At 59.0% G+C, this 14,769-nt stretch overlaps 6 protein-coding genes across 12 annotated transcripts in view; 5 read left to right on the forward strand and 1 right to left on the reverse strand.

Annotated features, from left to right (window-relative positions):
* Positions 1-14,769, reverse strand: part of UBAP2 (ubiquitin associated protein 2) — a 162,504-nt gene that overhangs the window by 46,061 nt on the left and 101,674 nt on the right. The window lies entirely within an intron of this gene.
* On the forward strand, positions 679-1,254 carry LOC136568616 (interferon-like). The gene has a single exon (XM_066568697.1). The coding sequence runs from the start codon at positions 679-681 to the stop codon at positions 1,252-1,254; it is 576 nt and encodes a 191-aa protein (XP_066424794.1).
* LOC136568614 (interferon-like) lies at positions 3,677-4,252 on the forward strand. The gene has a single exon (XM_066568696.1). It carries the CDS (start codon positions 3,677-3,679, stop codon positions 4,250-4,252), a length of 576 nt encoding a protein of 191 aa, XP_066424793.1.
* Positions 6,675-7,250, forward strand: LOC136568617 (interferon-like). The gene has a single exon (XM_066568698.1). The coding sequence runs from the start codon at positions 6,675-6,677 to the stop codon at positions 7,248-7,250; it is 576 nt and encodes a 191-aa protein (XP_066424795.1).
* Positions 9,666-10,241, forward strand: LOC136568618 (interferon-like). The gene has a single exon (XM_066568699.1). It carries the CDS (start codon positions 9,666-9,668, stop codon positions 10,239-10,241), a length of 576 nt encoding a protein of 191 aa, XP_066424796.1.
* On the forward strand, positions 12,658-13,233 carry LOC136568619 (interferon-like). Its single transcript, XM_066568701.1, has one exon. It carries the CDS (start codon positions 12,658-12,660, stop codon positions 13,231-13,233), a length of 576 nt encoding a protein of 191 aa, XP_066424798.1.

The raw sequence follows: 14,769 nt of genomic DNA on the forward strand, positions 1-14,769 counted from the left end.
CTGCCTCCTTGCTGGCTCCTCCCAAACACAGCAGCTGGAGCGCCTGCCTCTGTGCAAGGACACACTCAGGCCTCCAAGGCCCACGTGCACACACAGCCCCTTGAACACTGCCACTGCCTCTGGGCATTGACCCCAGGAGGGGAAACGCCAGCCCCCGCCCACTGACATCACCGCACATGCCTTGCAACCACAAAAGGAAAACAGTGGCTAAGATGAAAATAAAGGCAAGCCACCAAGTGAAAGGAAAAGTCACCACAGCCACCAGCAGGGCTTTGCGGGTGGAAAGCATGCTTGGCCACAAAGAGAGACTCAGTAGCACAGCACGGACCGCGCAGCTGGCCCGGCAGGTGAAGGGCAACAGCCAAGAGCCCTCTCCGCCACACCTGACAACGACGCCTCCGAGACAGAGCTTTCGCAAGGCCGGCACGCCGCTGCCACCACAATCCCCAACCACGGACACCCCGACCAAACACTTCCCCAAAACCTACACAGCCACCAGTACAGACTGGAAAGTACAGGCAGAAACTGCGGACAATCGGAAAGCGATGAAGGGAAAGCTGCCTCGCATACAAAGCCGCGCACCCGGAGCCACCCCAAGCACAGCCACCAGCAGCACCAGCCAGCCTCACCGGGCTCCTCCTGCCCAGCAGCACCCAACAGCACCCACAGAGACTCACCATGGCTGCGGCCACAGCCACACAGCCACGCCTGCCGCACGCCGCCCCGGCGCTCCTGCTCCTCCTCACCGCTCTGGCCGGCACCCTGGCCTGCCAACACCTCTGGACACACGAGGACACCTTCCCCGGCGACGCTCTCCGCCTCCTCCAGGACATGGCTGCGGTCGGCCACACGCAGCCCTGCCACCTGCCAGAGCCGCCCTTCTTCCCCGCCAGCCTGCTCCACCACAACCTGCAGCCGCACCAAGCCGCCGCCACCGCCCTGCGCATCCTGCAGCACCTCTTCCACACCCTCAGCTCCAACAGCACCCGCCAGCACTGGCCCGGCCAGGCTCGCAACCACCTCCTCAACAAGCTGCAGCACCACATCCACCACCTGGAGCAATGCCTCCCCGACAACGCCACGCCCTTCAAAGGACCACGCAACCCGCTGCTCGCCATCAACAAGTACTTCAGGGACATCCACCTCTTCCTGCACGCCCACAACCACAGCGCCTGCGCCTGGGACCACGTCCGCCTCGAAGCTCGTGCCTCTCTACTGCACCTCCACAACCTCACACGCGCCACGCGCCGCTAGCGCCAAGGCCCACCCGCCCAGCCACACCTAGGCCCCAAACCCACCTCCAACCCCACGCCTCCTCTCACCTGGGACCACACACAGGCCTGCAACAACCGCACGGCCCCCGCAGCCTTCAACCGCTGCGTCTCCAGCGATTCCGCTGCTCATACTGATACGGACCAAAGACCTTCTCCACTTATTTATTGACTTATTTATTTAGTTATTTATTTTATTTACCTATTTATTCACGTATTTATTTTTCTACCTCTTCACTTATTTGTGCCAGTCCAAATAAAGACTTATGACAAAACACTTGCCACTGCCTCTCCTCTCTCGAGCACTGCAAGCACTCTTTGCGCCAGGGGAAAGCCATCTCCGCCCAACGCCTACTCCAAGCCCTGCTGCAAACAGCCCCCGACCCCTCTTCTCAACGGCGCCTGCCCAAGCAGCAGCCCCTGTGCAAGCCCCTGTGCAAAAGCACTGCCAGCCTTTGGCCAACACCATGGAAGCACAAAAAGAAAAACACCCAAAGGCTGCTCAAGAGCACCGCTGCACCTCATCTGCTTTATCCACACCTTGCTCCATCCATCCAATCCATGCCCCTCTGACTCACAGACAACGACGTCATGCGGGACACTGTCAAGCACTTTGCACAAAGCCAGGCACACGAGGTCACTTTCCTTGCCCCTCTCCACCACTGCCGCGGAGCCCTAAGCATAGAACAGCACCAAAACTGCCAGGAATGGTGATTTTGCACTTTGGAATGCCATGCTCCCTGTTCCCAATCACCTCTTGCTTTTCCATTGGCCTTAACATAGTCTCCCGGAGAAGCAGCCTCATCTTCTTGCCTCACACAGAGCTCAGCCTGAATGCTCCGTACTTCCCACACTCTTCTCCTTTTCCCTTTCTAAAAACGGGGCTTCTACTTCCCTTCTACCGCTTCTTGGCCATTTGGACTGACAGACACCAGCTTTCAAAAACGATGCACTCTGGCCTAGCAACTCCATCTGAAAGTTCCCTCAGGACTCAGGCATTAACCTCTGCACGTGCCATGCACTCGGACACTAAGTTCAAGTTGCTAAGATGGTCTCAAAGTTGACCCTGTCCTACAGTGGCCCGGGGATCTCCATTCTGCAGGCAGGGCTCCCAGCACTTGCCACGCGCCACTTCAGCAGCGGGCCTGGAGATCGCTGACACACAAGGCTACAAACATCCACTCCCCTCCACAGCCTCTTTGCCCCAAAAGTCTCCAACCTTCAAAGCCCATGCTGTGCTCCTAGCAACCATCCAACCATTTCTCCACGAGGCCATGGCAATCGTCCCCTTGCAGATCTCTGCACAGCCCTCATTCCTCCTCACCGATCCCCAGCTTTTCTGCGCTTTTGCAAAGGCATCTGAAACTGCTGGCAAACCTTCGCTACTCAGCCGCAGAAGCCCAGGCCCTGCCGTCTTGCTCACACGTGATGTCCTCTAGACCCCCGTGCCTCTTCAGAGCCATCCCCTCCAAGGACGCCACACCTCGCACGGGCCAACGAGCCCTGAACAGGACACGCTCTTGCAGGCCAGGGCTCTGGCAATCCCAAAACACAACCCCATTGCTTTCACGGGGGACAGTCCTCTTTGGCCCTGCGGCTGCCTCATCCACTGGGCCAATGCATCTCCAAACCAGACCCTTGCTCCAGGGCCACAGCCAGCGGAGCAAGCACGACAGGAAGAGCAAAGCCCCTCCCTTGCGCCGCCTTCTTCACTGAGCCTTCCTTGCCTGCCTCCTTGCTGGCTCCTCCCAAACACAGCAGCTGGAGCGCCTGCCTCTGTGCAAGGACACACTCAGGCCTCCAAGGCCCACGTGCACACACAGCCCCTCGAACACTGCCACTGCCTCTGGGCATTGACCCCAGGAGGGGAAACGCCAGCCCCCGCCCACTGACATCACCGCACATGCCTTGCAACCACAAAAGGAAAACAGTGGCTAAGATGAAAATAAAGGCAAGCCACCAAGTGAAAGGAAAAGTCACCACAGCCACCAGCAGGGCTTTGCGGGTGGAAAGCATGCTTGGCCACAAAGAGAGACTCAGTAGCACAGCACGGACCGCGCAGCTGGCCCGGCAGGTGAAGGGCAACAGCCAAGAGCCCTCTCCGCCACACCTGACAACGACGCCTCCGAGACAGAGCTTTCGCAAGGCCGGCACGCCGCTGCCACCACAATCCCCAACCACGGACACCCCGACCAAACACTTCCCCAAAACCTACACAGCCACCAGTACAGACTGGAAAGTACAGGCAGAAACTGCGGACAATCGGAAAGCGATGAAGGGAAAGCTGCCTCGCATACAAAGCCGCGCACCCGGAGCCACCCCAAGCACAGCCACCAGCAGCACCAGCCAGCCTCACCGGGCTCCTCCTGCCCAGCAGCACCCAACAGCACCCACAGAGACTCACCATGGCTGCGGCCACAGCCACACAGCCACGCCTGCCGCACGCCGCCCCGGCGCTCCTGCTCCTCCTCACCGCTCTGGCCGACACCCTGGCCTGCCAACACCTCTGGACACACGAGGACACCTTCCCCGGCGACGCTCTCCGCCTCCTCCAGGACATGGCTGCGGTCGGCCACACGCAGCCCTGCCACCTGCCAGAGCCGCCCTTCTTCCCCGCCAGCCTGCTCCACCACAACCTGCAGCCGCACCAAGCCGCCGCCACCGCCCTGCGCATCCTGCAGCACCTCTTCCACACCCTCAGCTCCAACAGCACCCGCCAGCACTGGCCCGGCCAGGCTCGCAACCACCTCCTCAACAAGCTGCAGCACCACATCCACCACCTGGAGCAATGCCTCCCCGACAACGCCACGCCCTTCAAAGGACCACGCAACCCGCTGCTCGCCATCAACAAGTACTTCAGGGACATCCACCTCTTCCTGCACGCCCACAACCACAGCGCCTGCGCCTGGGACCACGTCCGCCTCGAAGCTCGTGCCTCTCTACTGCACCTCCACAACCTCACACGCGCCACGCGCCGCTAGCGCCAAGGCCCACCCGCCCAGCCACACCTAGGCCCCAAACCCACCTCCAACCCCACGCCTCCTCTCACCTGGGACCACACACAGGCCTGCAACAACCGCACGGCCCCCGCAGCCTTCAACCGCTGCGTCTCCAGCGATTCCGCTGCTCATACTGATACGGACCAAAGACCTTCTCCACTTATTTATTGACTTATTTATTTAGTTATTTATTTTATTTACCTATTTATTCACGTATTTATTTTTCTACCTCTTCACTTATTTGTGCCAGTCCAAATAAAGACTTATGACAAAACACTTGCCACTGCCTCTCCTCTCTCGAGCACTGCAAGCACTCTTTGCGCCAGGGGAAAGCCATCTCCGCCCAACGCCTACTCCAAGCCCTGCTGCAAACAGCCCCCGACCCCTCTTCTCAACGGCGTCTGCCCAAGCAGCAGCCCCTGTGCAAGCCCCTGTGCAAAAGCACTGCCAGCCTTTGGCCAACACCATGGAAGCACAAAAAGAAAAACACCCAAAGGCTGCTCAAGAGCACCGCTGCACCTCATCTGCTTTATCCACACCTTGCTCCATCCATCCAATCCATGCCCCTCTGACTCACAGACAACGACGTCATGCGGGACACTGTCAAGCACTTTGCACAAAGCCAGGCACACGAGGTCACTTTCCTTGCCCCTCTCCACCACTGCCGCGGAGCCCTAAGCATAGAACAGCACCAAAACTGCCAGGAATGGTGATTTTGCACTTTGGAATGCCATGCTCCCTGTTCCCAATCACCTCTTGCTTTTCCATTGGCCTTAACATAGTCTCCCGGAGAAGCAGCCTCATCTTCTTGCCTCACACAGAGCTCAGCCTGAATGCTCCGTACTTCCCACACTCTTCTCCTTTTCCCTTTCTAAAAACGGGGCTTCTACTTCCCTTCTACCGCTTCTTGGCCATTTGGACTGACAGACACCAGCTTTCAAAAACGATGCACTCTGGCCTAGCAACTCCATCTGAAAGTTCCCTCAGGACTCAGGCATTAACCTCTGCACGTGCCATGCACTCGGACACTAAGTTCAAGTTGCTAAGATGGTCTCAAAGTTGACCCTGTCCTACAGTGGCCCGGGGATCTCCATTCTGCAGGCAGGGCTCCCAGCACTTGCCACGCGCCACTTCAGCAGCGGGCCTGGAGATCGCTGACACACAAGGCTACAAACATCCACTCCCCTCCACAGCCTCTTTGCCCCAAAAGTCTCCAACCTTCAAAGCCCATGCTGTGCTCCTAGCAACCATCCAACCATTTCTCCACGAGGCCATGGCAATCGTCCCCTTGCAGATCTCTGCACAGCCCTCATTCCTCCTCACCGATCCCCAGCTTTTCTGCGCTTTTGCAAAGGCATCTGAAACTGCTGGCAAACCTTCGCTACTCAGCCGCAGAAGCCCAGGCCCTGCCGTCTTGCTCACACGTGATGTCCTCTAGACCCCCGTGCCTCTTCAGAGCCATCCCCTCCAAGGACGCCACACCTCGCACGGGCCAACGAGCCCTGAACAGGACACGCTCTTGCAGGCCAGGGCTCTGGCAATCCCAAAACACAACCCCATTGCTTTCACGGGGGACAGTCCTCTTTGGCCCTGCGGCTGCCTCATCCACTGGGCCAATGCATCTCCAAACCAGACCCTTGCTCCAGGGCCACAGCCAGCGGAGCAAGCACGACAGGAAGAGCAAAGCCCCTCCCTTGCGCCGCCTTCTTCACTGAGCCTTCCTTGCCTGCCTCCTTGCTGGCTCCTCCCAAACACAGCAGCTGGAGCGCCTGCCTCTGTGCAAGGACACACTCAGGCCTCCAAGGCCCACGTGCACACACAGCCCCTTGAACACTGCCACTGCCTCTGGGCATTGACCCCAGGAGGGGAAACGCCAGCCCCCGCCCACTGACATCACCGCACATGCCTTGCAACCACAAAAGGAAAACAGTGGCTAAGATGAAAATAAAGGCAAGCCACCGAGTGAAAGGAAAAGTCACCACAGCCACCAGCAGGGCTTTGCGGGTGGAAAGCATGCTTGGCCACAAAGAGAGACTCAGTAGCACAGCACGGACCGCGCAGCTGGCCCGGCAGGTGAAGGGCAACAGCCAAGAGCCCTCTCCGCCACACCTGACAACGACGCCTCCGAGACAGAGCTTTCGCAAGGCCGGCACGCTGCTGCCACCACAATCCCCAACCACGGACACCCCGACCAAACACTTCCCCAAAACCTACACAGCCACCAGTACAGACTGGAAAGTACAGGCAGAAACTGCGGACAACCGGAAAGCGATGAAGGGAAAGCTGCCTCGCATACAAAGCCGCGCACCCGGAGCCACCCCAAGCACAGCCACCAGCAGCACCAGCCAGCCTCACCGGGCTCCTCCTGCCCAGCAGCACCCAACAGCACCCACAGAGACTCACCATGGCTGCGGCCACAGCCACACAGCCACGCCTGCCGCACGCCGCCCCGGCGCTCCTGCTCCTCCTCACCGCTCTGGCCGGCACCCTGGCCTGCCAACACCTCTGGACACACGAGGACACCTTCCCCGGCGACGCTCTCCGCCTCCTCCAGGACATGGCTGCGGTCGGCCACACGCAGCCCTGCCACCTGCCAGAGCCGCCCTTCTTCCCCGCCAGCCTGCTCCACCACAACCTGCAGCCGCACCAAGCCGCCGCCACCGCCCTGCGCATCCTGCAGCACCTCTTCCACACCCTCAGCTCCAACAGCACCCGCCAGCACTGGCCCGGCCAGGCTCGCAACCACCTCCTCAACAAGCTGCAGCACCACATCCACCACCTGGAGCAATGCCTCCCCGACAACGCCACGCCCTTCAAAGGACCACGCAACCCGCTGCTCGCCATCAACAAGTACTTCAGGGACATCCACCTCTTCCTGCACGCCCACAACCACAGCGCCTGCGCCTGGGACCACGTCCGCCTCGAAGCTCGTGCCTCTCTACTGCACCTCCACAACCTCACACGCGCCACGCGCCGCTAGCGCCAAGGCCCACCCGCCCAGCCACACCTAGGCCCCAAACCCACCTCCAACCCCACGCCTCCTCTCACCTGGGACCACACACAGGCCTGCAACAACCGCACGGCCCCCGCAGCCTTCAACCGCTGCGTCTCCAGCGATTCCGCTGCTCATACTGATACGGACCAAAGACCTTCTCCACTTATTTATTGACTTATTTATTTAGTTATTTATTTTATTTACCTATTTATTCACGTATTTATTTTTCTACCTCTTCACTTATTTGTGCCAGTCCAAATAAAGACTTATGACAAAACACTTGCCACTGCCTCTCCTCTCTCGAGCACTGCAAGCACTCTTTGCGCCAGGGGAAAGCCATCTCCGCCCAACGCCTACTCCAAGCCCTGCTGCAAACAGCCCCCGACCCCTCTTCTCAACGGCGTCTGCCCAAGCAGCAGCCCCTGTGCAAGCCCCTGTGCAAAAGCACTGCCAGCCTTTGGCCAACACCATGGAAGCACAAAAAGAAAAACACCCAAAGGCTGCTCAAGAGCACCGCTGCACCTCATCTGCTTTATCCACACCTTGCTCCATCCATCCAATCCATGCCCCTCTGACTCACAGACAACGACGTCATGCGGGACACTGTCAAGCACTTTGCACAAAGCCAGGCACACGAGGTCACTTTCCTTGCCCCTCTCCACCACTGCCGCGGAGCCCTAAGCATAGAACAGCACCAAAACTGCCAGGAATGGTGATTTTGCACTTTGGAATGCCATGCTCCCTGTTCCCAATCACCTCTTGCTTTTCCATTGGCCTTAACATAGTCTCCCGGAGAAGCAGCCTCATCTTCTTGCCTCACACAGAGCTCAGCCTGAATGCTCCGTACTTCCCACACTCTTCTCCTTTTCCCTTTCTAAAAACGGGGCTTCTACTTCCCTTCTACCGCTTCTTGGCCATTTGGACTGACAGACACCAGCTTTCAAAAACGATGCACTCTGGCCTAGCAACTCCATCTGAAAGTTCCCTCAGGACTCAGGCATTAACCTCTGCACGTGCCATGCACTCGGACACTAAGTTCAAGTTGCTAAGATGGTCTCAAAGTTGACCCTGTCCTACAGTGGCCCGGGGATCTCCATTCTGCAGGCAGGGCTCCCCGCACTTGCCACGCGCCACTTCAGCAGCGGGCCTGGAGATCGCTGACACACAAGGCTACAAACATCCACTCCCCTCCACAGCCTCTTTGCCCCAAAAGTCTCCAACCTTCAAAGCCCATGCTGTGCTCCTAGCAACCATCCAACCATTTCTCCACGAGGCCATGGCAATCGTCCCCTTGCAGATCTCTGCACAGCCCTCATTCCTCCTCACCGATCCCCAGCTTTTCTGCGCTTTTGCAAAGGCATCTGAAACTGCTGGCAAACCTTCGCTACTCAGCCGCAGAAGCCCAGGCCCTGCCGTCTTGCTCACACGTGATGTCCTCTAGACCCCCGTGCCTCTTCAGAGCCATCCCCTCCAAGGACGCCACACCTCGCACGGGCCAACGAGCCCTGAACAGGACACGCTCTTGCCGGCCAGGGCTCTGGCAATCCCAAAACACAACCCCATTGCTTTCACGGGGGACAGTCCTCTTTGGCCCTGCGGCTGCCTCATCCACTGGGCCATGCATCTCCAAACCGGACCCTTGCTCCAGGGCCACAGCCAGCGGAGCAAGCACGACAGGAAGAGCAAAGCCCCTCCCTTGCGCCGCCTTCTTCACTGAGCCTTCCTTGCCTGCCTCCTTGCTGGCTCCTCCCAAACACAGCAGCTGGAGCGCCTGCCTCTGTGCAAGGACACACTCAGGCCTCCAAGGCCCACGTGCACACACAGCGCCTCGAACACTGCCTCTGGGCATTGACCCCAGGAGGGGAAACGCCAGCCCCCGCCCACTGACATCACCGCACATGCCTTGCAACCACAAAAGGAAAACAGTGGCTAAGATGAAAATAAAGGCAAGCCACCGAGTGAAAGGAAAAGTCACCACAGCCACCAGCAGGGCTTTGCGGGTGGAAAGCATGCTTGGCCACAAAGAGAGACTCAGTAGCACAGCACGGACCGCGCAGCTGGCCCGGCAGGTGAAGGGCAACAGCCAAGAGCCCTCTCCGCCACACCTGACAACGACGCCTCCGAGACAGAGCTTTCGCAAGGCCGGCACGCCGCTGCCACCACAATCCCCAACCACGGACACCCCGACCAAACACTTCCCCAAAACCTACACAGCCACCAGTACAGACTGGAAAGTACAGGCAGAAACTGCGGACAACCGGAAAGCGATGAAGGGAAAGCTGCCTCGCATACAAAGCCGCGCACCCGGAGCCACCCCAAGCACAGCCACCAGCAGCACCAGCCAGCCTCACCGGGCTCCTCCTGCCCAGCAGCACCCAACAGCACCCACAGAGACTCACCATGGCTGCGGCCACAGCCACACAGCCACGCCTGCCGCACGCCGCCCCGGCGCTCCTGCTCCTCCTCACCGCTCTGGCCGGCACCCTGGCCTGCCAACACCTCTGGACACACGAGGACACCTTCCCCGGCGACGCTCTCCGCCTCCTCCAGGACATGGCTGCGGTCGGCCACACGCAGCCCTGCCACCTGCCAGAGCCGCCCTTCTTCCCCGCCAGCCTGCTCCACCACAACCTGCAGCCGCACCAAGCCGCCGCCACCGCCCTGCGCATCCTGCAGCACCTCTTCCACACCCTCAGCTCCAACAGCACCCGCCAGCACTGGCCCGGCCAGGCTCGCAACCACCTCCTCAACAAGCTGCAGCACCACATCCACCACCTGGAGCAATGCCTCCCCGACAACGCCACGCCCTTCAAAGGACCACGCAACCCGCTGCTCGCCATCAACAAGTACTTCAGGGACATCCACCTCTTCCTGCACGCCCACAACCACAGCGCCTGCGCCTGGGACCACGTCCGCCTCGAAGCTCGTGCCTCTCTACTGCACCTCCACAACCTCACACGCGCCACGCGCCGCTAGCGCCAAGGCCCACCCGCCCAGCCACACCTAGGCCCCAAACCCACCTCCAACCCCACGCCTCCTCTCACCTGGGACCACACACAGGCCTGCAACAACCGCACGGCCCCCGCAGCCTTCAACTGCTGCGTCTCCAGCGATTCCGCTGCTCATACTGATACGGACCAAAGACCTTCTCCACTTATTTATTGACTTATTTATTTAGTTATTTATTTTATTTACCTATTTATTCACGTATTTATTTTTCTACCTCTTCACTTATTTGTGCCAGTCCAAATAAAGACTTATGACAAAACACTTGCCACTGCCTCTCCTCTCTCGAGCACTGCAAGCACTCTTTGCGCCAGGGGAAAGCCATCTCCGCCCAACGCCTACTCCAAGCCCTGCTGCAAACAGCCCCCGACCCCTCTTCTCAACGGCGCCTGCCCAAGCAGCAGCCCCTGTGCAAGCCCCTGTGCAAAAGCACTGCCAGCCTTTGGCCAACACCATGGAAGCACAAAAAGAAAAACACCCAAAGGCTGCTCAAGAGCACCGCTGCACCTCATCTGCTTTATCCACACCTTGCTCCATCCATCCAATCCATGCCCCTCTGACTCACAGACAACGACGTCATGCGGGACACTGTCAAGCACTTTGCACAAAGCCAGGCACACGAGGTCACTTTCCTTGCCCCTCTCCACCACTGCCGCGGAGCCCTAAGCATAGAACAGCACCAAAACTGCCAGGAATGGTGATTTTGCACTTTGGAATGCCATGCTCCCTGTTCCCAATCACCTCTTGCTTTTCCATTGGCCTTAACATAGTCTCCCGGAGAAGCAGCCTCATCTTCTTGCCTCACACAGAGCTCAGCCTGAATGCTCCGTACTTCCCACACTCTTCTCCTTTTCCCTTTCTAAAAACGGGGCTTCTACTTCCCTTCTACCGCTTCTTGGCCATTTGGACTGACAGACACCAGCTTTCAAAAACGATGCACTCTGGCCTAGCAACTCCATCTGAAAGTTCCCTCAGGACTCAGGCATTAACCTCTGCACGTGCCATGCACTCGGACACTAAGTTCAAGTTGCTAAGATGGTCTCAAAGTTGACCCTGTCCTACAGTGGCCCGGGGATCTCCATTCTGCAGGCAGGGCTCCCCGCACTTGCCACGCGCCACTTCAGCAGCGGGCCTGGAGATCGCTGACACACAAGGCTACAAACATCCACTCCCCTCCACAGCCTCTTTGCCCCAAAAGTCTCCAACCTTCAAAGCCCATGCTGTGCTCCTAGCAACCATCCAACCATTTCTCCACGAGGCCATGGCAATCGTCCCCTTGCAGATCTCTGCACAGCCCTCATTCCTCCTCACCGATCCCCAGCTTTTCTGCGCTTTTGCAAAGGCATCTGAAACTGCTGGCAAACCTTCGCTACTCAGCCGCAGAAGCCCAGGCCCTGCCGTCTTGCTCACACGTGATGTCCTCTAGACCCCCGTGCCTCTTCAGAGCCATCCCCTCCAAGGACGCCACACCTCGCACGGGCCAACGAGCCCTGAACAGGACACGCTCTTGCAGGCCAGGGCTCTGGCAATCCCAAAACACAACCCCATTGCTTTCACGGGGGACAGTCCTCTTTGGCCCTGCGGCTGCCTCATCCACTGGGCCATGCATCTCCAAACCGGACCCTTGCTCCAGGGCCACAGCCAGCGGAGCAAGCACGACAGGAAGAGCAAAGCCCCTCCCTTGCGCCGCCTTCTTCACTGAGCCTTCCTTGCCTGCCTCCTTGCTGGCTCCTCCCAAACACAGCAGCTGGAGCGCCTGCCTCTGTGCAAGGACACACTCAGGCCTCCAAGGCCCACGTGCACACACAGCGCCTCGAACACTGCCTCTGGGCATTGACCCCAGGAGGGGAAACGCCAGCCCCCGCCCACTGACATCACCGCACATGCCTTGCAACCACAAAAGGAAAACAGTGGCTAAGATGAAAATAAAGGCAAGCCACCGAGTGAAAGGAAAAGTCACCACAGCCACCAGCAGGGCTTTGCGGGTGGAAAGCATGCTTGGCCACAAAGAGAGACTCAGTAGCACAGCACGGACCGCGCAGCTGGCCCGGCAGGTGAAGGGCAACAGCCAAGAGCCCTCTCCGCCACACCTGACAACGACGCCTCCGAGACAGAGCTTTCGCAAGGCCGGCACGCCGCTGCCACCACAATCCCCAACCACGGACACCCCGACCAAACACTTCCCCAAAACCTACACAGCCACCAGTACAGACTGGAAAGTACAGGCAGAAACTGCGGACAATCGGAAAGCGATGAAGGGAAAGCTGCCTCGCATACAAAGCCGCGCACCCGGAGCCACCCCAAGCACAGCCACCAGCAGCACCAGCCAGCCTCACCGGGCTCCTCCTGCCCAGCAGCACCCAACAGCACCCAACAGAGACTCACCATGGCTGCGGCCACAGCCACACAGCCACGCCTGCCGCACGCCGCCCCGGCGCTCCTGCTCCTCCTCACCGCTCTGGCCGGCACCCTGGCCTGCCAACACCTCTGGACACACGAGGACACCTTCCCCGGCGACGCTCTCCGCCTCCTCCAGGACATGGCTGCGGTCGGCCACACGCAGCCCTGCCACCTGCCAGAGCCGCCCTTCTTCCCCGCCAGCCTGCTCCACCACAACCTGCAGCCGCACCAAGCCGCCGCCACCGCCCTGCGCATCCTGCAGCACCTCTTCCACACCCTCAGCTCCAACAGCACCCGCCAGCACTGGCCCGGCCAGGCTCGCAACCACCTCCTCAACAAGCTGCAGCACCACATCCACCACCTGGAGCAATGCCTCCCCGACAACGCCACGCCCTTCAAAGGACCACGCAACCCGCTGCTCGCCATCAACAAGTACTTCAGGGACATCCACCTCTTCCTGCACGCCCACAACCACAGCGCCTGCGCCTGGGACCACGTCCGCCTCGAAGCTCGTGCCTCTCTACTGCACCTCCACAACCTCACACGCGCCACGCGCCGCTAGCGCCAAGGCCCACCCGCCCAGCCACACCTAGGCCCCAAACCCACCTCCAACCCCACGCCTCCTCTCACCTGGGACCACACACAGGCCTGCAACAACCGCACGGCCCCCGCAGCCTTCAACCGCTGCGTCTCCAGCGATTCCGCTGCTCATACTGATACGGACCAAAGACCTTCTCCACTTATTTATTGACTTAATTATTTAGTTATTTATTTTATTTACCTATTTATTCACGTATTTATTTTTCTACCTCTTCACTTATTTGTGCCAGTCCAAATAAAGACTTATGACAAAACACTTGCCACTGCCTCTCCTCTCTCGAGCACTGCAAGCACTCTTTGCGCCAGGGGAAAGCCATCTCCGCCCAACGCCTACTCCAAGCCCTGCTGCAAACAGCCCCCGACCCCTCTTCTCAACGGCGCCTGCCCAAGCAGCAGCCCCTGTGCAAGCCCCTGTGCAAAAGCACTGCCAGCCTTTGGCCAACACCATGGAAGCACAAAAAGAAAAACACCCAAAGGCTGCTCAAGAGCACCGCTGCACCTCATCTGCTTTATCCACACCTTGCTCCATCCATCCAATCCATGCCCCTCTGACTCACAGACAACGACGTCATGCGGGACACTGTCAAGCACTTTGCACAAAGCCAGGCACACGAGGTCACTTTCCTTGCCCCTCTCCACCACTGCCGCGGAGCCCTAAGCATAGAACAGCACCAAAACTGCCAGGAATGGTGATTTTGCACTTTGGAATGCCATGCTCCCTGTTCCCAATCACCTCTTGCTTTTCCATTGGCCTTAACATAGTCTCCCGGAGAAGCAGCCTCATCTTCTTGCCTCACACAGAGCTCAGCCTGAATGCTCCGTACTTCCCACACTCTTCTCCTTTTCCCTTTCTAAAAACGGGGCTTCTACTTCCCTTCTACCGCTTCTTGGCCATTTGGACTGACAGACACCAGCTTTCAAAAACGATGCACTCTGGCCTAGCAACTCCATCTGAAAGTTCCCTCAGGACTCAGGCATTAACCTCTGCACGTGCCATGCACTCGGACACTAAGTTCAAGTTGCTAAGATGGTCTCAAAGTTGACCCTGTCCTACAGTGGCCCGGGGATCTCCATTCTGCAGGCAGGGCTCCCCGCACTTGCCACGCGCCACTTCAGCAGCGGGCCTGGAGATCGCTGACACACAAGGCTACAAACATCCACTCCCCTCCACAGCCTCTTTGCCCCAAAAGTCTCCAACCTTCAAAGCCCATGCTGTGCTCCTAGCAACCATCCAACCATTTCTCCACGAGGCCATGGCAATCGTCCCCTTGCAGATCTCTGCACAGCCCTCATTCCTCCTCACCGATCCCCAGCTTTTCTGCGCTTTTGCAAAGGCATCTGAAACTGCTGGCAAACCTTCGCTACTCAGCCGCAGAAGCCCAGGCCCTGCCGTCTTGCTCACACGTGATGTCCTCTAGACCCCCGTGCCTCTTCAGAGCCATCCCCTCCAAGGACGCCACACCTCGCACGGGCCAACGAGCCCTGAACAGGACACGCT

Source organism: Molothrus aeneus, chromosome Z, assembly GCF_037042795.1.
Source record: "Molothrus aeneus isolate 106 chromosome Z, BPBGC_Maene_1.0, whole genome shotgun sequence".
Classification (NCBI taxonomy): domain Eukaryota; kingdom Metazoa; phylum Chordata; class Aves; order Passeriformes; family Icteridae; genus Molothrus; species Molothrus aeneus.

What these genes read in the sequence shown, in the direction of transcription:
- LOC136568616 (XM_066568697.1), top strand. Translation starts at nt 679, where the DNA reads ATGGCTGCGGCCACAGCCACACAGCCACGCCTGCCGCACGCCGCCCCG.
- LOC136568614 (XM_066568696.1), top strand. Translation starts at nt 3,677, where the DNA reads ATGGCTGCGGCCACAGCCACACAGCCACGCCTGCCGCACGCCGCCCCG.
- LOC136568617 (XM_066568698.1), top strand. Translation starts at nt 6,675, where the DNA reads ATGGCTGCGGCCACAGCCACACAGCCACGCCTGCCGCACGCCGCCCCG.
- LOC136568618 (XM_066568699.1), top strand. Translation starts at nt 9,666, where the DNA reads ATGGCTGCGGCCACAGCCACACAGCCACGCCTGCCGCACGCCGCCCCG.
- LOC136568619 (XM_066568701.1), top strand. Translation starts at nt 12,658, where the DNA reads ATGGCTGCGGCCACAGCCACACAGCCACGCCTGCCGCACGCCGCCCCG.